The sequence below is a fragment of the Myotis daubentonii genome, chromosome 11, assembly GCF_963259705.1.
Source record: "Myotis daubentonii chromosome 11, mMyoDau2.1, whole genome shotgun sequence".
Lineage (NCBI taxonomy): Eukaryota > Metazoa > Chordata > Mammalia > Chiroptera > Vespertilionidae > Myotis > Myotis daubentonii.
This window is the reverse complement of record NC_081850.1, coordinates 30,253,740-30,278,530: the sequence shown is the minus strand read 5'-3', so window position 1 is coordinate 30,278,530 and position 24,791 is coordinate 30,253,740. Positions and strand designations below refer to the sequence as shown.

Below are 24,791 nucleotides of genomic sequence, written 5' to 3'. Positions count from 1 at the left end.
AGCAAGGGTGGTGTAATTGGACTTTTTAAACCTCAATTCCCATCTATTAAGCAGAGGTAATACTTCCTAGGATTGCTGTGAAAAGCAAAAGATATATTTTTGTAAAGCACTTGATATACTTTTTGGTACACAGTGAGTGCTCAATAAATGGGGGCTATTATTATCACCTTCATTCTTTAAAAGAAATAAACCTGATAAGAGTGAAAGGTTCCGGGTTTTTGGTTAACATCATTTTGACATCGAGCATGGATTCTAGGATGGGACCCTGACCTCCAGTCTATTGTCTTGTCCTCACCAGATGGTCTCCTCCAGATTGTCAGGATCCAAGCTAAAGACAAGGGCTGATGTTCTTTTCCCCTTTTCAGTTTTGTTGGGCAAATAATTTAATCATTCTATAGGCACAGTAAAATAGCACCATGTGTTATGTAAGTGGCTATGTATGTTAAGCTCACAGAATGGCATTTAAAATATTTACTCATAAATATTCAGTTTAATAGCACTGTGGCAATTCACTGCTTTGGCACACGAGTGCAGCTTCATTCATTATTTTTAACCATATGGACATGATTTCATTCAGTCTAGTTCTACTATGTTATTCTATTTGGTTTTTAAAAGAGCTTTAATTTCCTGACATTTTTTTTAATTTTCCATATAACTATTTCATTAAACTATAAAACAGGAAGTGAAAAAGTAAAAACAAGACCCAGAAAATTAACTCTATAAGCCAACTGTTGCCATTCTGGAAGCAAATTTTTCTACGGTTAGGTAATTACATTAAAATTTTCCACATTAACATCCATGATGGTTTTATATTTTAAAGTTGAAATATGACTCTTTCAATCTAACTTCATGATTTATTTTTCATTATATACCACATTCAAATGTCTGATGAAACAAAAAAGACATATGAAAGATGACATTTCATATACTAAGCAAAATCAATCTAATTCTTAACTTTTTAACAACTAAAAACACTTTTCTTTATGAAAATACAACCCGTATAGAGTGAAGGGGGAACAGCTGATTTTTCAATTCAAAGACAACAAGCACAAAGCTAAATTAGCCAAACTCTGTCCAAGCAACTGAGAATGTTTTTTAAAATTACCACATGTATTGGCAGGATCGCTACTTTTTTTTCTATATATAAAGAAATCACTAGGAGGTGAAGATGTGTGGATTACTGGAACACAGAAGAGGGCAAGGTTGGAAAGAAAGCGAGCAGAAACAACAGTATGCTATAACTTTCAGAAAACCAGTTTTAGCCCTAATGGGTTTGGCTCAATGGATAGAGCCTCGGCCTGCAGACTGAAGGGTCCCAGGTTTGATCCCTGTCAAGGGCATGTACCTTGGTTGCGGGCACATCCCCTGTGGGGAGTGTGCAGGAGGCAGCTGATCCATGTTTCTAACTCTCTATCCCTCATCCCTTCCTCTCTGTAAAAAATAAATAAAATATATTTTTTTAAAAAAATACCAGTTTTAATATTGTTAACTAGTCTTTCTGTATTTAAATACCATATAAAACAGATTTCCTTTATATAATTCACCCAGTAAAAAAATTTATATTTCATGTTCTATTGTGTTAGTTTTGTATGTTCTACCACATAAACTCAAAGAACACTGATGACTATACATTTTTTTAAAGCCAAGGTTAAGTATATGAATTACAGTCTACGGGCAAAGGATGCATCTGGTAGAAATATCAGGGATAGGTGAAGGGCGTGAAATAGACTGTGGATGGAGCATCTGAAAAGCTACCACAGTAGGAAAATGAAAACTCGGCTTCCTTAAGGTGTGCGTAGCAAAATGGAAAGACATGAAAAAATACTAGGGTCACTGTGTAAGCCATAATGTGAGAACACATAGGTAAGAAATGAGTAAGTCAAGGGAAACCCAAAGGCTCCCCACCTGGACAGCAGAGTGGAAGCACGGTGGGGCTGATGACTAAGATAAGAACACCGGCCTGGAGGGCAGCTGCCGGAGGTGCAAGAGGATGAGAACTCTGGGCACAGCGAGGCTGATGGAATCACCCAAGTATAGTGGTACTATTCTCACCCTTTCTCTAGAAGGAAACGGGTGCACTTTGCGTCTGCTTTCCCGCATGCTGCAGATCACAGTAAGACACAGGAAGGGAAGTTTGCTTTCCCTGTGAACTCTCTCACCACGACGATCAAGTGCAGCTTCACACATTCAGGCCAGCAGGCCAGGAATTTCACCTTTGAAGGAAAACAAGATTAAGTTCTGTGTCCACAATAGAAGCCACTAACCAACTTCGGGCAGGTTACCACAGACAATGGCTAACTCAGGCAAGACTGCCTCAGCAGGATGCATGAAAGTCTACAAGAAACAGTTCAACAGTCACTGCTGTTTAAGAAAAGTTCCACAGTTAGGTCCTTGTGCTATAGTTCTTCCTACAGACACCCTTCTGGGATAATGAGTTGGCCTGTGCCAACTGCATGTCTGTCCCACGGCTAGGTCAGAAATTAATAATTGCTAAGATATGTGTTTCTGTAAGGAAATCACAGCCTGGTTCAATTATGCTGATAGTCAGTGGCATAATTTTCTGAAATCCTTATCTTCCCTGTGTCAGTATCTGAGGTGCTGCTGGATGGGACAGTCACCCCATTCATTCAGGTCAACTCGACAAGTGACAGTAGGCCTGAATCCAAAACCAAGTGTGTACTTTCCTGCCTTTGCTATTACATTGTCTGAACTGAATCCTACAGCCTTGATACTATGCAAACCAGGGCATTTAAACTCTGTACCAATCCAATATAATAAAAGCCCAGTGACCATAACAGCATAATGACCAGAAGGACTGCTTGACCAGTCACTAAGAGGTGCACTGACCACCTCTCAGTCCTTCCTCCTGGGGCCGGCAGGCTCCGACCGCTGGATGGCGAACGGGGAACCAGGGTGGGTGGTGGGGCGGGACTGGGATCGGAAGCGGGAAGAAGATGGCCCTGATCTCAGGCTGGGCCTAAGGACCCTACCCGCACACGATTTCGTGCACTGGGCCTCTAGTTTATTTATAAAATTGTACACGTTTAGCATCTGCTCTATAATTACCTTCCAGTTTCTCAAGTATCTGTGTGAGTTTCTATGTCCATTACCTGGTGTTGTTTTTGTAGAAGCAACTGATGTAAGGGGCAGCGGCTCTCTCCAAGTGGACACTGGTGCTTTAAAAAGTTGCATTTAATGACTGTTTCTTCCATGCGTAAAGTGTCTGTTGCAATAGGACTTATTATAGAAATCAATTTTAGTTGCATGTATGTGTGTGTCTTTCCTCTTTCTCAGCTAGGAGTGTCTACATAATGTCTATAAAAATAACTCCTGAAAATTACTAAAAAAGAAAAAAGTTCTGGTAAAAGTTATGTCAGGCAGCAAGTCTAAAGTGAATCTTGGGTACATGTGAAAAATATTCATGAAAATAACTTTTCAGGAATATATTAATTAATAAGTAATTTATGCGATGAAGTAGTATTTTCAAAAGACTATAGTTTAGATTACTTCTGGTGTTATTAATCCTTAAACAGCAATTTTCATTGTGTAAATCTCTATGTACAATCTACCAGACTGTTACTAGTTTAAATGAAACTAAATCTACTTTTAGGTGACAATCCTACAACAACCTACCCTGTGCATTCAAAAGGCATCTCTTAAGAGTGTTTATAATAGAGTGGTGAAGGCCTGGGAGGGGCGGGTGTGGGATGAAGGAGGTCAATGGAAAAACACACACACACAGGGGATAACTGTAATACTTTAAACTATAAGGAAGTTTTTTAAAAAGAATGTTTGTAGTGTGCTCTGTTTTAGTATTGTACGAAACAGTCATTAACAATGGAATAAATTTTGCATTGCATATGAATCATGTCACAACAAAGTAGTTATTTGAACAGGGGAAAAATTATAATGCAAACAATGCAGCCTCACAGTAGTAGATCTATATGTCCTGATATGGAAAACATAGACAAGATATCGTTCAATAAATATAAAGACAAACTGTATAACATTCAATGCATATAAAATAATCCCACTGTTTAAAGCAAAAGAGCTTAAAACTATAAACCCATATGTATGTGATCCATAGATATTAAACTGCAGTGCACTAAAAAAGATCCAGAAAGCTCTACAGCAAACTGCCACCTCTCAGGAATGAGGTGATGAAGAACATCTTTCATTGTTTTAGTTCTATAAGGTTTTATACACTTTCAAAGAGAATGCATTTATGGATCAATCATGTATGCTTCAAAATTGAAAGGAACAAATTAAAATGTAAAGAAATTTCACATAATTTTCTATGAAAGACTATTAGCATGGTTTAACAATTATCTCCAATATGATTACTAAAAATTACAATAAATGATTAAATCATGAGCTAGTCTATGATTAGCGATAACGTTGTTACGACTACAGAGTATTAGATGTTGATATTGGATATGAAAACTTACAACATGAGAAGGATTATTACTCTCACATCAATAGCTAAGATGTCAAATGTTCACATTTATATTCTGTCAGTAGTAGAACCCTAAGATTTCTTCCATTAATACAGAGCTTACATTTTACTTACACCTTGTGACTGTAAGGGGGTGTTTTAGTCTATTACATCCAACATGTGATAGGTATTCAACACACATGGCTTTGGAAGGGAATGAATAATAAAAGTTTATGTACACATTACGACAAAGTTGCAAAGCAAATGTTTTAAGGGGATACTTTGCATTTTTTCATCTTAGTGGCCTCATCTATTTCTGAAAGGAGAGGAGAGAAGGAAGAGAGAAGTATTGGTCCTATCCCTAATACTAATTCTCAGCGTGTGAATATTACAACACACTGATATGCCTTCATGCGAGGGAAGAGAACACTTCAACCATCCTAAAAAATGCTGTAGTTCACAGATTATTCCTCCATTGACTCTTTTATTTCTTAACAAATAAATCCAGTTGGAAACAACGTCATATTAACGTATCATAGAATTACAGAATCTCGAACATCACCATGCCAAATTTATAGTTTTTTTCTCTAATCCTCAACAGAAGACATGTTTAGTTTATTGATTCAAGAGAGAGGAGGAGTGGGGAGAGGAAGAGAAACATCAATGTGAGAGAGAAATATCTATCAGTTGCCTCCTGTGCACCCTCAACTTGAGACTGGACCTGGGAATTTGGCATGTGCCTTGATCTGGAATTGATCCCACCACCCCTATTCTCCAACCAACTGAACCACACTGGCCATCACATTATGCCATATTTTTTTACACAAAGCTTGAAATTTCTGCTTCTCTAGCACCCCCAGAAAATTTCAGGAAGGTGAGATCATTCCTGAGAATTTTTCAGACCAAACCAAAAATCTGCCACTCTCTAATCCTCATCGGGGTGTCCCAGCTAGGACATAATGATTCTAATCCCTCTTCTACATGACAGTCCACAGAGGCAACCCCCAGCTTCATAACTGGTTTAGTTATTTTTCTTAAGCTCCCGAGGGACCAAAACAATTATGTTTCCATATTCTCAGCCCAACTGTCTTTTCTGCAAGAACTTTCTTAAATGAATAAATTTAGTCTATCTTCTCAGAAACAGTTCCTATTCAAAGAAGAATAAATATAGTTATTCCTGCATAATTTTTTTCTCTAAAACATAGTAAAATCGAAGCCCTTCATAGTTCGGTAAATTTGGAATTCAATTAGCTAGAATATGAAAATCTGTTGTTTAGTTTTTTGATACTGCATTATTAGCTGCAATATACTTCCCTTTAGACATAAAGATGACATGATTAATCCATTATTAGTAAATGCAATTTGTTAGGTTTCCAGAAGTAGAAATGGCATTGCACTGAGATAGCCACAACCTTTGTCCTGCCTTGCATCCACTATTAATCTGTGTGGTGTCTTATCACACTGAATGCAGGCAGGAAGTCTCTATGAACAAAATTATACCCAGTCATAAGATGATCAAAGCTCTAAACTCCTTAGTCTCATATCACAACAACTGCATGAACTGGTCGCCCTATTTGACCTCAGCTGGGAATATGTGTTGGGTGACACATTATTTTGTTGCTCTGTGAAATGACCATGAAAGTGCCATGAGAATTGATTTGGAGTTACAAAAATGTTATCACATAAGTGAATTCATAAATATGAAATCCATCAATAAGGAGGATCATCAAGTCTAATAGAGAAGGTAATCACTTAAGTACTTTTTTTAGTAGCACGTCAACTCCATTTCTCATTTTTGTAGTCCCTACAATGTAGAATTCTACAACTTTCTCATATCCTTACAAAGGCAACTGCTGCAAAGAGTTCATGCAAGAAAAAGTGAGTCAAGTCTCCTTCCATCACCATCTATCCCCCTTTACCCTCTGCATACTCCCCCACCCCCTTTGCCTCTGGTAATCACTATACTATTGTCTATGTCTATGAGTTTTAACTTTTTCAGGTTTGCGTGTATGTGGGGTTTTTTTTGCTTAATCCCTTGACCTTTTTCACCCAAGCCCCAAACCACTCCCTTCTGACAGCTGTCAGTCTATTCTCTGTACCTATAAGTCTGTTTCTATTTTGTTAGTTTATTTTGTTCATTAGATTCCACATATAAGAGATCATATGGTACTTGTTGGGTGGTGAACACACAATGTAATATACGGATGATGTATTATAGAATTGCACACTTGAAACCTATATAATTTTATTAATTGCTGTCACCCCAATAAATTAAATAAAACATTTTTTTTAAAAAAAAAGAAGAGGGACAAGTGTCCAGGAATCTTTGGATCACGCGCATCTAGGATGTCACTACAAGCATCGAATCACTCATAGGGACAAATATTCTGCCTGTCTGTTGGCCAAAGTGCAAAACAGAGCTACACAATATTCAGTTCTGAGAAGTACTCATACTTCACAAGAATTCACACAGGACAGGCAACTCCCTTCAAAAACAAACAAACAACAATAACAACAACAAAACCAAAAAACCTCTTACTTTCCTACTTTCTGAACTAAACCAGCATGAGCCACTTTATAGGAAAGGAATATCTATTCTTTGGACTTCTTTGGTCCTCCTTTTGTTTGGCCTGCTAATTCTTCCTCCCTTTGGGGGAAGAGAAAGACTTTTCCTGTAGCTGCCTCTTTCATTGCCAGTCGGCTTTGATAATGTTCTGGAGAATGACATTTTAGACCACTCTAACTCAGCTTGGCCACTGAAGCTGCGCACAGCTGAAGAAAGCACTCAATTAGTAACTCCAGCTTCAAAGGCTATATTATTCTCTCCTCAATACACACGTGTAACTCCCATTAGCATTAATGGGAGCTGTGGGAGCTCACAGCTCGGAGAATATACCTCCGAGTCTGTTTGCTTGATGAGCATGCAATTAAACCTTATGGCCCAAATTTTTCTAGGAGGGCAAAGTAAGTACACGGAGTACTCATGCAAAATCAAGTGTGCTCACTTTGGGAAAGTAAGCTGTCACTGCTATTTAAACATGGAGAAAGCTATCCAAATTAGGCCTATTTTCATGTCATTGATCGTCCTAGATGTAGACAATGGCCTTTCATGGTGTTCTGGGAAAAGTGTCACTCTTCTGGTTTAAAAGTTCAGTTATATGTTTTTATGAGCATTAGTCCACAGCACTTAAAAAACTAGCCTCAGGTGTAACAATTAAACTGAAACCACCTTAAGTGAATTTCCAACACACAAAATCCGTGGCATCTACATACACTGAGCGGCTTTTCCTGTCTTCTATGCAATAGTTGTATTATAACTTAAAGTTAGGAAAAACTGAGCTGGCCTTTTAAAAAATCAATTTGAAAGGAAAATGCTCTCCTCAAATAATAAATTGGTTCTTATTGGGAAATAATTTTTGTTCGTTGACCTCATTCTAGAGATTATCCAATAGTTTTCAACATGGAATCCATACATGATAGAGACTAAAATATCAATATATGTTAGCTAGTCTGTGCCACAGTCATGACCAATCCTCTACAGGGAAAATAACCTTGACTGATTTTGTAACATTGAAAACAATTTTCTGCTGTTCACACAATTTTCACAAACTTTAAAGAAAAATTTATGAAGAATAATCTTGATGTTTTAAAAAAAAGATTTAATCAAATTCAAAGCTAATGATCTAATATTGATGCATCATATAATTCTCTCTGCCATCAAACATCACATTTGGACTTTCTAATTATGTGAGAAATGAAGGTTATCTGAGGTACTGGACCATAAATACAAATCAATCGAATTGCAATGGGCCAATGAACTTGTCAAAGAGACAATAGTGTCCTCCCCACCAAGCTTATAGGAGTTGCTGAGATGTCAGGAGACTTTGCAAATTTTAACCTGTCAGATGAGCTAGTCCACTTCTAAAATTTCAGCAAATGTGTGGTCTACATCAGTTTTATACTTAATATTTAACACCTTGCCTCCTAAGTTTGATAGTAATCATCTCTTCATGGACTTTTAACGCTAGCTATTAAAGAATGAAGCATCTCAAAGCTGAACACAGTGGGCCTTACTTCAGACTCTGCGAAAGACTGAATAAAGAATGATAAACATAGATAGATACTACACCATGACCTATGGTTAATCAATACTGAGTAAATAATGATGGCAAATGTGAAAAGGAATTCACCATTTCTTAGCATAAAAGATTGTGGATTGTTTCTATCATACTCACAATCTGATTTGTATAACATCTCTAATAGAAATACCCTAACTTTCAAGGTATATCTTCTACACAGAGCCAGTTGAAAGATAACGACTGTTGTTATTACAGAGGGTCTAGGCAGTTTCTTTCATTCATGGCTTTCTTTTATCTCTGAATGACTGCGGTTAAGCACACTTAAAATTTAGGTGTACTGCTAATCTTGCTGGAGTGATTAGTCCTCCTGAGACAACCTTTCCCAGCAAATCTGAAACTCACCCAAAACTTCAGCTGGTACAGACACAGCTCCTTCTTCATTTAGAAATGAAATGGTTGGTAATGATCTAACTTGGGACTTCCGGGATATAAAATCACATTTATTCAAACATCCACATTAGCACTACCATACTCTATTTTCCAAAACTTTTAATCTAAAATATTAGTTTTAAAAATCCTTTTTCTAAATGGTCCCTTTTTAATAAGAGAAATACATATATTTCCAGGTGAAAATTCATTAAATTTATGTGAGATGTGAAATATAGAGTAAATTGATGGCTACTAATGACAATTACCCAAAATATTTGTGGAAAGAAGACAGAGATGAAAGAAGAGCAAGAGTTGAGGAAGATGTCTGGCCATTGTCTCTGACAGAGACTAGCGTATGGAGCACCCATCTATGATCTAGATTCTAGATGCTGAAATTTGTATATTTCTCAGTAGTAGAAGGAACTGCAATATCATTTTGGATACATGTCTGATGACTGCTTATCAAGTGGATATGCAACACCTAATATAAAGGTCATTTATGTCTATTCCTAATTTCCAGGGTGTTGTACATCTTGGATATGTCACTTAAGCAAAACCAACTTGTAAAATTGACTCACATGTTATTTCAACAAATATTTTAATGCCTGCTCCAGAGCATCCTGGTGAACTCAAACCCGAACCTTTCCCGCATGGGATAAGCAATATTTAAAAGAACAACAACAAATAGAAAACCACCACTGCAAACAACAAAAAACTAATTCTTTTGTTTTTTAATCTTATCCTTTTAATTATAAAAATCCAAACCATTTAAATTAAAAACATAAAGGCCTTGAAACATTGAAATAATAAAACTCTAAGTGAATAAACTTTCATAAAATGGGCATTTCTATATGTGTATCTCTATGTATGCATAAAAGGATGAATTAATTTCTTCTCTGGCTATTTTGCAAAATTCATCATTAAAAGGTACATCTGATAGGGCAATTTCAGCACAGAACATACTCAATAAAAAAAATAACTAATTAGAGAACTAAAGATGTACCTTCTCTGTGTCTTCCTGATTTTTTTTTTTTAATACTAGCTTTGAAATTGGTAGGCTGTCCCACTTAAAGCCCTAGATTTTAAATTGCCATTGTTTTTACACCCAATTAAGTTGTCAGTGTAATGAAGAATTGTCCAACTGAGTAGAACTGTGAGGATCTTCTCACTGCTGATGTCTGAAGTCTTAATTTGCAGATGCTTTTGCCTAAATTAAGAATTTTAAGTCACCTCCTCAACAATAAGTCCTGTAATGTTTCTACCAACTTCAACTCAAGATAGTCAATGAAAAAAAGTTGCTTCAAAAGTGGCCCTTGTGTGGTACATACGATAAAGGGAATATTTTCCTATAATAATATGATATTTGTGCCCTGAAAAGGAGATTGCCATGCCCCTGGTTCTTTGAAGGAATGGTTTGTTTTTTTTAATTTGTTTGTTTTTTTAAAAAGACCACAAATATGACGGGCTTAGTAATTTCCAAGTAGCTCAGCAATTCTCGTAACTCATAATATTCAAAAAGAACAAACAAAACTGACTCTGAACTGTTCATTTGCATAAAAATGTTGTATGAGAACACATGAATGGTGACCAATGCTTCCTTAAATAATTCTTAGTGAAGGAGAACTTTCTTGTTAGATTATCAGACTGTTGTCAGGGAGGGATTTTAGTTCTCTCCATCTACCAGAGAAAGTTATGGGCTAACAAATACTAACACAACTCATTTCCAACATAGCCACAATGACCAGAATTGACCTATTAACTTCCTGAGGTTGCTCCAGATAAACATTTAGGAAGCACTTTTTTAATCAGCATTTTGGGGATCACTAAGTTTTTCTTAAAGTGGGCAGTAAGTCAGCCATAATACTCAATGTCAGTTTATAACAGGTGTGGCAATACCTGGAAAAGTATATCTACCATAAGATATAAGGATATGCATAAAATCCGAGAGCAAATGAAAGGCTCTCTAGAGTACAGGGAGCTAACCCTAGTTGTTGGACCTTAGGAAGTAGCGTATCAAAGGATGTTGCTGGCTTGCAGTATATACTAATGACTTTTCTTTAGGGATAAAAACACCTAAATTCTCATTTTTTAATAAACAAACACTTTATTATGAAAATCAATTTTTCCTCAGTCTGTGTGGCCCCGCTGTTGAGCGTCAACCCAGGAATCAAGAGGTCACCGCGTTCAATTCCCCATCAGGACACACGCCTGGGTGCGAGCTCGATCTCCAGTAGGGGCCCTGCAGGAGGCAGCCAATCTATGATGTTTCTCTCTCATCGATATTTCTATCTCTCCTTTCCTCTCTCTCTCCAAAACAATAATGAAAACATATTTATTTTAAAAAAAGAAAATCAATTTTTCCTAATAAAGTCTTCTGAGGGACAAGATCTTTTAAGGTATTTTACTAGTCCACTTTAAAATCATTTCATATATAGGGTCGCTATGTCATCCTGGGCAAAAAGTCATAAAAAACAGTGACTGCATTAATAAAAACTCCTTTCACTGTTAGTTGGGAGAGGAATAAATGGAAATATTAATTTAAAGGTTAAGTTTTTTCAACTACATCATGTTTTCTTAAAATCCAAGCAAAGTATATCCAAAATCTTCCTGTGAATGAAAAATAATTTTCTTTCAGAACATTTATACTCATAAGGGGAAAAAAAAGGTGAGGTTAATATGTCAAATCTTACGCTTCAACAAACCTTACTGTCACATTGATGGAATGCTCAAGGAGACACTAGTTCTCACGCAAGTACTAACTTAGGAAGGTGTAAGCTAAGTACTCCGAGTGCGCTTCTAAAATAAACTCCATTATCCCTATACATTACATATATAACTGTCTTGTCACTTTAACCAAAATTATGGTTTCCTGTCAAACAGAGATTGTACCTTCATTGAAGATAGGCAGTCTTTTCCACCTTTGTCTTCCCAATGCTTAGTACAATCTCTGGCATAGAGAGAACTGTATTACCAAATAAATAAGTTCATGAATTAATATGATGCTTTTCCTGTGTACTTTAATATCTTTAGCCAATAAAGTATGTAATCTAGATGTGGAAACATCTGCTGTTAATTCTGATTTTTAAAAATAAAATTTTAAATGAAGTACTGCTGGAAGAAAACATTATTTAGAACATTATTTGTTCAATTTGACATTTGTTCACTCATTTACTGAAAATTTATAACATGTCAAATACTGCCTGCGTGTTCAATCTTGATCAAAACACAGCCCTGATCTCATGAAATTTCTAGTCTAAGCAGGGCCATCATCCTGGGATGAAAGGAAAGCTATGTCTCATTTTCCCTTAGTATGTTCCCTAATCACTTAAGACAGGATGACATTCAAATTTCAAGTGCTTTGCAGAGCCCACAGTGGCCCAATGGTGGCTTACACATCTGGATAACAAAATTATTTAGTGGACAAAGCAGACTCACTTAATAGCTATAAAAGCATTTTTTTCCCCTTAGCCTGAGGAAGATGGCCCTGAGTCCCAGAAAATTCTGCATTACAAATGTGACAGTGCCCTTTAACCAAAATAACTTAAAATTACCTATTGATAATTATAATAGCACTGGTGGTAATAATGCGGGTGATGGTAATGATAACCACCACCACTACTGAGATGTACTAAGAGCCCTGCACTTTGCTAAAATGTGTTGTGGATCAGCTCCTGCAATCATCTTCTCAATGGAAGACAGCAGGTCATCTGCCATCTCCACCCGATATATAAAGAAACTGAAGCTTTCAGAGGTTAAGAAAGAGACACAGATCAAATGGCATGGTCAGGATTTGAACTTAGACCTGTTTGTTTGAGACTGAACTCATAACCATGCGTTCTATCACTCCTACATCAAAGGTGGTAGCATAAACAACCCCAAAGACAAAAACAAAAAACAAACAAGCAAAATCCCTTTCCTTTCCCCTCTTTAAATGTGGAACTGATACACGAGATTGTCCTGCTTCTTCTAAAACAGTAGTTCTCAACCTTCCTACTGCAGTTCCCTTTAATACAATTCCTCGTGTTGTGGTGACCCCCAATTTCATTGTTACAAATTGAACATAATTAAAGCATAGAGATTCATCACAAAACAATATGTATTTATATATGTGTTTTCCGATGGTCTTAGGCGACCCCTGTGAAAGGGTCATTCGACCCCCAAAGGGGTCACGACCCACAGGTTGAGAACCTCTGTTCTAAAAGTAAATAACTAATGATGCTGCATTTCATAGGCATTAAATACACAATGACAGGTTTTACCTATTCCATGACCTAGGATAGTCCAGATGTAATAGAACAGAAATCATATTTTAAGTGTGACCATAGTCCAAGCTAGTGACTACCTTGTCCTAATATAAAAGCATCCTCAAAGTATTGAAATGTGTGTTAAAAGGACATTCAGCAGAAATCTGGGGGGGGGGGGGAGAAATTCTTGATATTGCGTATTAGAGAACATTGCGGCAATAAAGGATCTTCAATCCTTTCAAATAATTTGGTAATAAATGTACATTTTCAAACTTCCATGTCAACTTATTTTCACGTAAAAAGCTGATTTTCAGTTCTTTGGATTAAGCAATGTTTTATAAGCCACAGAAAATTTCTTTTCCAGGATTGTTGATGCTCCCCTCCCATCACCATGGCCATGATGGGCTCATTTAATGAACTCGTACTGAATTACTATGAGCCAGGTACTGTTCTCTATCTGGGGATTCATCAGGGGCCAAGTGGGACAAGCTCAGCTTCAAAAGGATGATGAAGGAAAAAAAGAAAACATTGCATTTTTAGCAACTTTTGTGTTCTAGTCATGGCGCCACATGCTTCATACATGTGTGTCATCAATTTTGGAAAACAATCCTAAAAGGTAGCTAGGTTGTCCTCCACTCTAAAGATGAGGAGCTTCAAATTCAGACTTAAGTAACGTGCCTAATCCCACATGGGACAGAAGCACTGGACTGTTAATATGAACCCTTGTCCATCTACTCATGGGTAAGGAATTCTTGGAAATAAACAAATATACAAACAAACAAGAAGTGTGCATTCCAACCTAGAAGGGTAAAAAATATCTGAAAGCTATTAATGTTGATTTGCTAGTCTCACTCTTTTAAACAGTTCTTTTGGTGTTACATTAAAAAAAAAAAAACCAAAAAAAAAAAAAAACCATACAAACCAAAACAGAGGCTCTCATCTGGGGAGACCTAAACATTAGGACCAGGAAACCTGAGATCAAATGTTTCACTTAATAAACATGCCTATGATCAGGCATATCAGAAAAAAAATTAATAGGTGTAAAATTGTATCCAAAATCTATTAGTAAGAAACAAAATCCATGGTGTAAGGGCAAAATGATATTTATTTAATGCAAAAGAAAGTTTTAAAATCTTGAAATATAAATTAAGACCCAAGCTCATTTTGAAACATCACAGATAAGATAGTCTTTAAATTTTTCTGCTATCTTTAACAAAATATATTAAGAATACTAGGATGTGTATCATCATATCTGTGTTTAATGTAGCAGTAATTCACAAGTCATTGTTTTGTTAATAAGATAAAATAAGTTGCTTGATCTTCTAAGGAGATATGTAATTAGGATTTTGATAATTAAATCCTAGATGAGGCATTTGGTATGCCTATGCCCTAAATCCCAATAAATTATGCATGCACAACTTTTAAAACTGTATTCTAATTAGTAGCTTAAAATAAACTAATTTTGGAAGTCAGGAAATTGAATTTTTAAGAATTGTTTAAATTTTATCAATGAAAGCTACCCCCATATCCAGAGGTTATTATTATTATTATTTTATTAAGAATCACCTAAGGACATTTTTCCTTTGCTTTTAAAAGAGAGTACAAGGGAGGGAGCAGGGAGAGAATGAGAGAGAGAGAGAGAGAGAGAGAGAGAGACCAATGTGAAAGAGACACATGGATTGGTTGCCTTCTGAAGGAGCCCCAACCAGGGCCCAGAGCTGAGTATCAAACCTGCAACCTAAGTACCTGCCCTTGACCAGGACAGGAACCTGAGACCCTTAGGTGTGTGAGCAAATGCTCTAACCACTGAGCACACTGGCCAGTTGTCAAATATATAAACATTAATTATGTATAAAGGACTGTGAATAGTGCTAGTATGCTATGTCACTTTAAGAACTTCAGTAAACCTCTTTGCAAATTTCAATTCATATAGAAATGTTCTATGTTAACGGTTACATGATTCCTAGCTTGTGTACTTTAATATCTTTAGCCAATAAAGTATGTAATTTTCTTCTACTATGACTCATAACTTCTCTATTCTGAGCTACCATGGTTTATACCTACCTGCGATGGTTAATTTCATGTGTCAACTTGACTAGGCAACCAGGTACCCAGGCATTTGGTCAAACATTTTTCTGAGTGGATGATTTTGGATGGGATTAACATTTAAATAAACAGGCTGAGTAAAGTAGATTACCTTCCTTAATGTGAGTGGGCCTCATCCAATCAGTTGAAGACATTCATAGAACAAAGAGTATGGCCCTACCCCAAGTAAGAGAATTCCTCCTGCTTAACCACCTTCAAATTGAGACATTGGTTTATTACTGCCTTGACTCAAGCGGAAACATTGGCTCTTCCCTGGTCTCAAGCGTGCCAGCCTTTGAGCCCACTCCTTATTATATATGTACTAGAGGCCTGTCGTATGAAGAGATTTGTGCAATAGTCCTTCCCTTCCCCTGGCTGCCGGCACCGGTTTCCTCCAGCACCCAGGACCGAGGCCTGTGCTCCGGCCAGAGCCTTCAGTCTTCACTGCTCCCGCTTGGCCGCTTTGGCGCCTACGCATGCAAATTAACCGCCATCTTTGTTGGGTTAATTTGCATAGTCTCCTGATTGCCTGGTGAGCATAGTAGAGGGACGGTCAATTTACATGTTTGCCTATTATTAGGTAAAAAAATATCTCCATCCTCTTTTTGATTGCATGCCATTTCTCTGGGAAACCCTGACTAATACACCACCCACACCCACTACCAAATATTTATCAATTTCTGACCTACCTATGTTCATGAAGGTCTATCCTTGATATTCCTCCCCATTAGTTCTACCTGGTAAAAGTCTAGACATTCTTCAAGTCTCAACTCAGAGGTCTCTTCCCTCCCATGATGCACTATCAAAGTAGGATTTTTCCACACGGTATGCAACCATAGCATGTTAGTACTACTTTCACGTCCTGCCTGCCTTCGGCTGGGCAGCTGGTGGAACATGGTCCTTCCAGGGCAATGTCTTATAGAGAGACCCCGCCCCCTTTCTGAAGGTTTGCTTCAGGTCACCTGACCTTTATGAGAGGCCTACCTTGTTACCTGTTTTGTGATCTGAAAGATCCACGGATGAGTTCTGCCTTTATGAAAAGGTGAAGAGCTAAAACAGTGTTCAGCGTTTGTTTTGCAGGGAGCCTACAGAGGCAGCGCGAGTGCTCGCGATGCCCCTTCCATGGGAGCAACACTCAGCCTCTCAGCATCACCCTGCTGTCGCTCTGTGTCTGGGAGCATCTGTGCTGCATCTCGAGTTACTGTGTGCATCCCTTAGTGAGATGTGTCTAAGGTAACCGCTTCGTCCCTTCTGCCATTTCAGGTTACGAAAGGCATAGGAAAGCTCTATTTCCGGATAGCGAGGGAAACCTGTACAGCAAAAGTAGCTTTTTAAACTTTAAAGTTTAAAGAGCCAGAATACATATCACCACATTATTTCTAACTGGGTGAAACCTAAAAAAAAATCTTCGCTGTAGGACCAAGAAAAAAATCACTTCAAATTCTGTGGTCCATCATTTCTTACATCAAAAATAGATTAGACTAGGTGATTATCAAATCCCCTCCCAGCTCAACATTTCTGCAGCTCTATTAACAAGTCAATCAGCAGTAAACACACAATGACTCGATATTCGTTTTTAAATTGATAACAATATCACAATATGAAGCCAAAAGAATATTGGTCTCATTTATATGCTGCAACTTACAAGTGCACTCATCCTCTCTGAGCTCTTTTAAGACATAATCCCAGACTGAAAAAAAAAACACACAACAAAAACAAGTAATGATGATTCAAAGCAAGCAGCTTGCATCACCAACACAATGGCCCTTAAAAGACGGGTCACAAGGGACCATGAACAGCCTCAGCTCAAGGTGCCATTTTCCCCAAATATTATCGATGTCTCTCCTAAGTAGGGTCTCAGTACCTGGTCCCCATGGGCACCTGTCCTTGTGCACACTGATTCACCAAGAATAGTTCTCTTTAAGGACTAAATATTAAGTTTCTCTTTACTTATATGGTGCTGTCCATCACAACCCCTTTTTAGCATGGAAACATAGTGCACAGGAAGGTTTTATCAGGTTAGTATCAATGCATTCCTAGTATTCAACTATTTTATAAGCCTTTGCAAGCAATCTTCGCTCGGTATCATAATTGCCAGCAAGTTCCCCTGTCTCGGCCACCCTTCCTTTTGTTTCAGTCTTTCATAAAAATCCTTTTGTGCGACAGTCAGGCAGCTGTGCTTTGCTCTTTAATGTTCCTAGCCTGGATCCCCAGCCGAGACCACTTTAGAACATACACGGCAAAGTACCATTTTCACAGCGGGGACAACTGTGTTCATCTTCAGAAAGAGGCATTAATAAAATGAGACCGTAATGAACATGCTAATTCTGATCACAGGGTACTGCAAAATGGCAGGAGAGTCGACTGCCTTCCCCCTGAAAAACGGCAAAAGTTTATTTCAACAACTTCCATAATGGCTTAAGTATTTTTTTTTTGAAACTGACATATTGTGCAAACATCTCTTTCCATTTCCCAATGAAATGCCTTCTCCGTCTCATCCAACATTTCACTCTCTGTTTTACCGTCTCTCAGTAACAGCACCCTTCCGGGAGCATATTTTTTCCATATTACAAGAACTGACTTGCTGAAATAGGCATGTCACTGAATCTTAGAAAGCTAGAGAGAAGTGATCTGAGGACTCACCAACCCAATCCCTTCTCTGTGTATGAGAAAAAATCCGAAAATCAAGATAGTTAACAGAGTTGCTCAAATGCATAGCTACTTTGAGGCACAGCTAGAGTTGAAACTCAGATTACTAGAGATTTAGACTTGAGGACTTTTGTATATTGTTTTATGTCTTGATGATGATCATTCATAAAATATGATGCATTTATATGGAGTAGATACTCAATGTAAGTATTGTTTCATAAAATATATCTGTAAAACTAGGTAACTTAATTCGTCTCATTTTTGGTCACCTAACTTTTTTAGACAATAATTTTATTTTGTATGTGTTCTATGGACAAACTGGTTTCCTATGAGTATATAAGAGAAACAATGTTACATACAGGATGGGGCAAACGTAGATTTACAGTTGTGCATGTGGCAAATAATACAATAATTAATAAATTATACATAAGAATAAACTGTGTTTTGTATACTCACAATTGTAAACCTACATTTTCCCCATCCCTTATTAATCCTACTTTATGTTACTGCTGGTGGTATTCTGGGGGGCAGTGCTATTTGAGAATGGGCAAGTCTTGGGGGAAAATCCACTAAACTTAAAAAAATAACATTTTACATGCTGTTTGGGATGACAACGAAGTGTGTATTTTCTAATATCTACATAAAAATATAAATTCAAGAACATGACATTTAGTCAGAAAATTAGAGGCGCACTTGATTAATTTTTCTGTAACTTCTCTCATAGAACGGGAATTATGTAGCCAGAAGGAAGGATTCTTAATGTCCTTCCGCTTGCCTGAAAGAGGCATGACTGCCTTACAGGAAAGTCTTTGGATGGTGATATTTCCTTTCCCATGCCCAGTGGCTGATAACATAACAGAGAGGACATTTACATCCTAATATCTTTGGTCAGAAAGAAACAGTGACCAGTGACCCAAAGATTCAGAAAGAACCAATTTCCCTCTGGCTTATGATCCCTCTTCTTCAAACACCCTCTCTGGTCCTATTCTTACCCCTCACTGGAAATCTAATATTCAATCCAGAGTCCTTAGTAGAATTCTACAATTAGTTAGGCTCAGCCCTTAATACCTCCTGCGTGATATCTGAGGCCTCCAGTCAAAGTTCTGCTGAGGAGGGAATACACGTGGTATGATGGATATGCTCTGCCTCCTAAACCACAGAACTAGAGAGCTGGGATTTGCTTATGTTTTCACAGCCACACAAAAAACTTGAAAAATGACCTAGAGGCTGTAACTACCACATTTAACTCCCCCTTCCTCCAAGACTTCTTCTAGGAACTATAGTCTACAGTGTATAAGTGGTAATTGCCCGAATAGCTCATTCCAGGGCATGCTCAGCCCAAGCCTGTAGTTATCCTTCCTTATGAAAACAGTTTTTCAGAGCGAGGGCCATCTGAAACCAACTACAGAGGGAAACTTTTCCCTGAAATACTACCTTCAATGCACATGGGTGGCCAAGGTATTCTTTCAACGTCTTCTGCATTAGCCGCACAGGTTAGATGTTTAAATCTGCAATTAATTAGGTTCTCTGGTAGCCTGTGTGAGATAAATCAGTGCTCTCCATCCAGCCCAATTAGACAAAACCCGTCAGGACGGCTGGCACATTTTTGGCATGATCAGCAAAGTGAGGGAAAACGTAAATGACCCATGTGGACCAAATGAGCATCTGATTAGGCCTCCGGATGACAAGGCGTAAAGCAGTTTCCACCCCCGGCAAAGCAAGGGTGCCCGCCAATGTGATTTGTGAGAGAAAACTAACTTCAAATGGGCACAAAGCGTGATGTGAAACCCTTCACTCTTGGTAAGGACACTCATGTTCTAGGAATGTTAGTTTACCATTAGAATACTTTTAAAAGATGATCATTAATAGAATGATCAATAGTTATTTAAAAATGTTTAAGTGAAGCAGTAACTCTAAGAAACAAAGCTAATTTCCGAACCCACTTATTTCATCCTATAAGGATATATGAAAGTATTCTATTTTTAAGGTTATGTTTAGACTACTTTCCCATTATCCAAAATACCTTTGAGTTTTTCTCATGAAACATTTCCAAAATTGCTAAACTTAGTCTTTAAAAAAATAAGGTTTTACTGTGTTACTAGAATCATAAATTTCATACAAATGTACTCACATGTGACAGATATTCCCATAGAAAGTCAACATTATATTAAAATTTCCCAATAGATTGGTTTTATGTGGGGGCTAGTTAGATAAAAGCAGATGAGATTGGGGGACCCCAGTAAGCTGGGAGGCAGAAAAAAATAAATCCATGTAAATGTCTACATGAAGTCATATTTTCCTCCAACTTTTTGTTAATGTCTTCATTAAATGCATAAAAATTAAGTCAAGCCAAATGACTATCATTGTTTCCTTTTAAGGAATTTGTTCAAGAAACTCAAGAGGCAAAATATAAGTTTCTGGTAAATTTCACTTTATTAGACCTTTGTAATACACTTTCTACGTAACAGCTTTAGTTCTTAATTAGGTGAATAAATGAAAATAAAAAATTAAAAGATCTACAAATGAGTTGATTTTGCTTCAGAATAAATGGTTCTACAAGTTTCAGATCTGTTATGTATGTTTATGTGAATATATACATATGTATGTTAATATATGTACATTCTTTTTATAGTTTGTATTAAAAATTTGTATAACAGTGTTTAAGGGTCCTTTCAGTTCTAAAATCTGACTTCTAACAGGAGTCTGCTCCTGTTTGCTCCTTTTTCCTAATGTCTGACTCTTGTCTGATACATTTTATTCCTTCCTTTACCTTTTCAGGTATTTAAAATATTTATTTTTTAAAACACATTCATGCAGCTCAATCATCCATAGTTCAGAGACCATGATTTCTACTTTCATTGATTGGGCTTACTGTCCACTGTGAACTGGAACTGGTTTTAGTGCTGTAGAATTGGAACTCATGAGCCCAATGGGGCATGAATGATCTCATACGGGGCTGTATGCCCTGGAATGAGGGTGTCTCTGATAGGTGAGTGTTTACATGGCTGCCTGTTCCACACTCTATGGGATTCACTGTTTCTTTTTCTCTCTTTCTTTTTTTTAAAATATATTTTATTTATTCTTTACAGAGAGGAAAGGAGAGGGATAGAGAGTTAGAAACATCGATGAGAGAGAAACATCAATCAGCTGCCCAGGTACATGCCCTTGACCGGAATCGAACCTGGGACCCCTGAGTCTGCAGGCCGATGCTCTTTCCACTGAGCCAAACCAGTTAGGGCGGGATTCACTGTTTCTGACCAGCTTTTAGGTTAGCCTCTGGGTCCTGAATATTGCATTAGAAGTCTCACCTCATGCTAAAAACTGATCTTTCTCCTCATACTTCCACCTTATTTTACATAAGCCTGTGTCCTGTGGAGAGATAAACTTCAGTCTGAAAGCCTATCATCCATTTGATTATTACCTTGGGAATTCTTCTCTGGAGAGTCTCTTTGTTTTTGACCCCTGGAAATTTCTTCTTTGCAAGCCTACCATGCATTTAATTTAAATTTTCAGATATTTTATCAACATTTCTATGTGTTGATAGGGGGATGAAGAACTTCCGGTATGAACTTGAGCTTGTCATAATGGTCAGGAATATAACTCAAATCTGACCTATTTGTTTTTAAGCAGCATTCTGTTACATGCATTTCAAATATCTGTATCCAGTTGCTCCATATGTCCCCCTTAGACTAAGATGTTTATATTATTTAAAATATATTTCAGCACATAATGTAAGTAATTTAATATTCTAAGATTCTTGGATTCACTAGTTGATTTGGGTATTAAATAATTCCAGAAGGAATGTTCTTGGAATTTATAAAACATGGAAAGTAAGTAAATCCCTCAATGGGAAAAAAAGTAAGATGGAGGAGAAATATTATTAATCTCTATGTTTCCCCTGTAATTATTAAAATGCAATTCCTTCTTTCCAATTCCCTTCATCTTAAGAAAGCCTGTTTTTATAAATTGTGCAAGAAAGCAAAATAAAGTTAAGAGTAAAATAAAACAAGTAAAGTGTGTGAGAGAGAAAAATAGATAAAGGTACAAAAGTTAGTCTGGAAATATTAACTACGAGGCAAGCCACATCAATTAATGTTCTTATCTCTATCCAAAAACCTGCTTTAGATACATACAACACAGTATTATTAACCATTATCCTTTATTTTTCTTCTATTACTATCATTCTAAAGAAAGTCTAGGAAGCAGACACACTGTACTGGACATTGGCCATGTCATACCATGCTTTGGTCAAACTGCATAATCCACATAGCCAGAGTCACTTTGCATCAACAGATGTTAGTTCAAGAAATATAAAAGACGGAAATAAAAACACATAATTTTTTACTTAAAGAAGAAAGGTGCCTTTCTTGTTTTGATTCCTCTTCTTCAGAACAACTCATCTGTAAGATAGAAGTTGCTCCTTTAATTTTGTAAACATCAGTCATTTGTAAAAAGGAGTTGCTGAGCTCGGTATGAAATCTCCATACACAAGTAATGCTGCTAACATGTAAAACAGTAGCATACCCTGTTTTCTTTCAAGGTTTTCTGCCAAAAATCAAAATGGTATCTGGCATTTGAAATCAGAATTTCTTTGGGATTTTTCTTTTCTCTCTCTGATTTGCATTTTCCAAGACTTGTGAAAGAAGTCATCCACTGTCTATTTAAAAGTTGAGCTCTTATAAACATTTGATTTCAATTCATTTCCAATGTAAGTGTCAGGACAATGCTGGTCTTTTTGATGGCTTTACAATAGAACATCTGGGATATAGAATTTCAACAATGACATGAGCAACAAACTTGCACTTGAGTACTTACCACGCAAAACTGTGAGTCTGGTAGATACACTTATTTCTCCGACGTTATTCGAGGCCACACATTCATAAATGGCCTCATCCCGGGGAGTCCTTAAGGGCTGTATTCTGAGAACTGATCCAGATCCATCGTCAAACTCTATTACCTATTAGAGGAAGCAATAGCTGTCACAGGTGTTGTTACAATGGTCCACCTCTGGGCTAAACCTCTTAATGAAATGGTGAACCGGACTTTAGGCTCAGATTAAACTCAGCAGCATTTTGAGATTGCATTTTTATACAGTGGCGAAACGGAATGTTTGGATTAATTTAATGAATGCACTGAACAAAGGGGCAAAAGACATGAACCTACATATGCAAAAATGTAGAATTGTAGTCTCTGTTGAAAATCATCCAGGATTCACTCACGAAAACATTCTAGTGGGTGTATCTAGGGCAATTTGACCCTATTAATTCTGCAAAAGACTTCCTTCTATGATGCATAAACTTCTCAAATTATTCTATTTCTGAACAGGTAGATCCATTCAATAATTGGACTGTAAGGTGAAGAAATAATGCGTGCCACCACCACGCTTTGCTGGTGTAAACTGTCTCAGCCTGAACAGGATAGATGAGCGAACCATGAGGAGAAACTGCATAAATCTAGCACTTAGGCAGCCGACAAGAAGGCTGTCACAACCCAAGAGCCTAATGGCATGCGTTAATTTTGCCATAAATCATTCCAGTGTTTGTTCTAGCTTAGCATTTTCTGCATTTTTAGGGCATTTTGCTGTAAAATGGAGGGTTGCTTCACCAGGCAGAAAATGAATGTCCTAAACAGTCAGCCTGAATTCACTATCATTATGAACTCTGCAGAGAGAGTTAGCAATCCTAAGTATTTATCAGCCACTTCAAGTACTACTTTTAAACAATAATGATGATATTAATAAGTATGTATTCAAAACTATGGACGCTTCTACCTGTCTTTTCTGTAACTATGCTGAGTTCTTTTAGCTGTTCACTGAGATACTGTGTTTTTTTCCCTGCATTTCCCTGTGAATGGTATGTACATGAGCTTAAAGTATGAACAAAGAGAGAATGCCTTATAAATACATTTATGGAATGTTCAACCCAGGATGTTGTGCCAGCATAAGAAAAAAAAGAGGTGGGGTATTTTAAAAATATATCCATTTCAAGTTTTTTCTGCATTCTCTTTATGTTTGAAATCCACAGAGATAGCCAAAATGTCCCACTTCTGAATGCAACACAATCCACTTTCAACTCTACTAAGCTTGCATGTAGAATGAATCTACTATGCATCTTGGGAGTTTCACAGTTATAAGAATACTAGAGGCCAAGTGCACAAAATTTGTGCACTGGTAGGGTCCCTAGTGGCTGCTGGCTGCCAGCCTGTACTCCCTTCCCCCTGACCGCCTGCCCCCGCCACTGCTGCTGCCACCACTACCGCTCCTGGCCAGGGCCTCCCTCCCTTCTCCCAGCCGGCCCACCCTCTGGTCGAACTCCTGGAAGAACTCTGGTCAAGGGGACAATTTGAATATTGCACTTTTATTATATAGGATTTGTCAAACATGCCATATTTTTTTTTAAAAAAAAGCATTTATGAGCATCTTATGGCTTAATGGGGAGAAAGATTTAAACATCTTTAACACCAATTTAAATTCTGATTCATTAATTGTTAACTGTCATTGTATGTTTACCTTTCTGAACTATTTCCTAGATTTAGAGCTAAACTCTTACAACAAACACCATACCACATGTTCAAAGCTGGTGTCGTAATTTCTGATTTGAAAACCCTATTTAATATCCAGTATTTAATGAAGTGTAGTACCTAAACTAGGCCAGACACTGTATTTGGCACTGGAGATAGAAGAAGAAACAAAATCAGTTTTACCTATTGCTCTCATGGGCCTTATAAATGAATGAAACCAAAAATAGACATATACAATGTTACAGATAACAAAGATTCCCAACCCAAGACTCGATGCTATTTGATGAAGGAGCGTTGTGTGAAAATAAATAATTTTTCCTAAAAGTATTTATGTGACTCTGATTAGGAATT

The 24,791-nt window shown here is 37.2% G+C and overlaps 1 protein-coding gene across 12 annotated transcripts in view; it reads right to left on the bottom strand.

The window, feature by feature from the left end:
* PTPRD (protein tyrosine phosphatase receptor type D) overlaps window positions 1-24,791 on the bottom strand; it is a 506,304-nt gene that overhangs the window by 277,669 nt on the left and 203,844 nt on the right. For all 12 annotated transcript variants that reach the window (XM_059656673.1, XM_059656670.1, XM_059656671.1 and 9 more), the window contains exon 4: window positions 22,737-22,878. In XM_059656673.1, coding sequence (XP_059512656.1) covers window positions 22,737-22,878 — 142 coding nt within the window. The remainder of the gene's footprint in view (window positions 1-22,736; window positions 22,879-24,791) is intronic.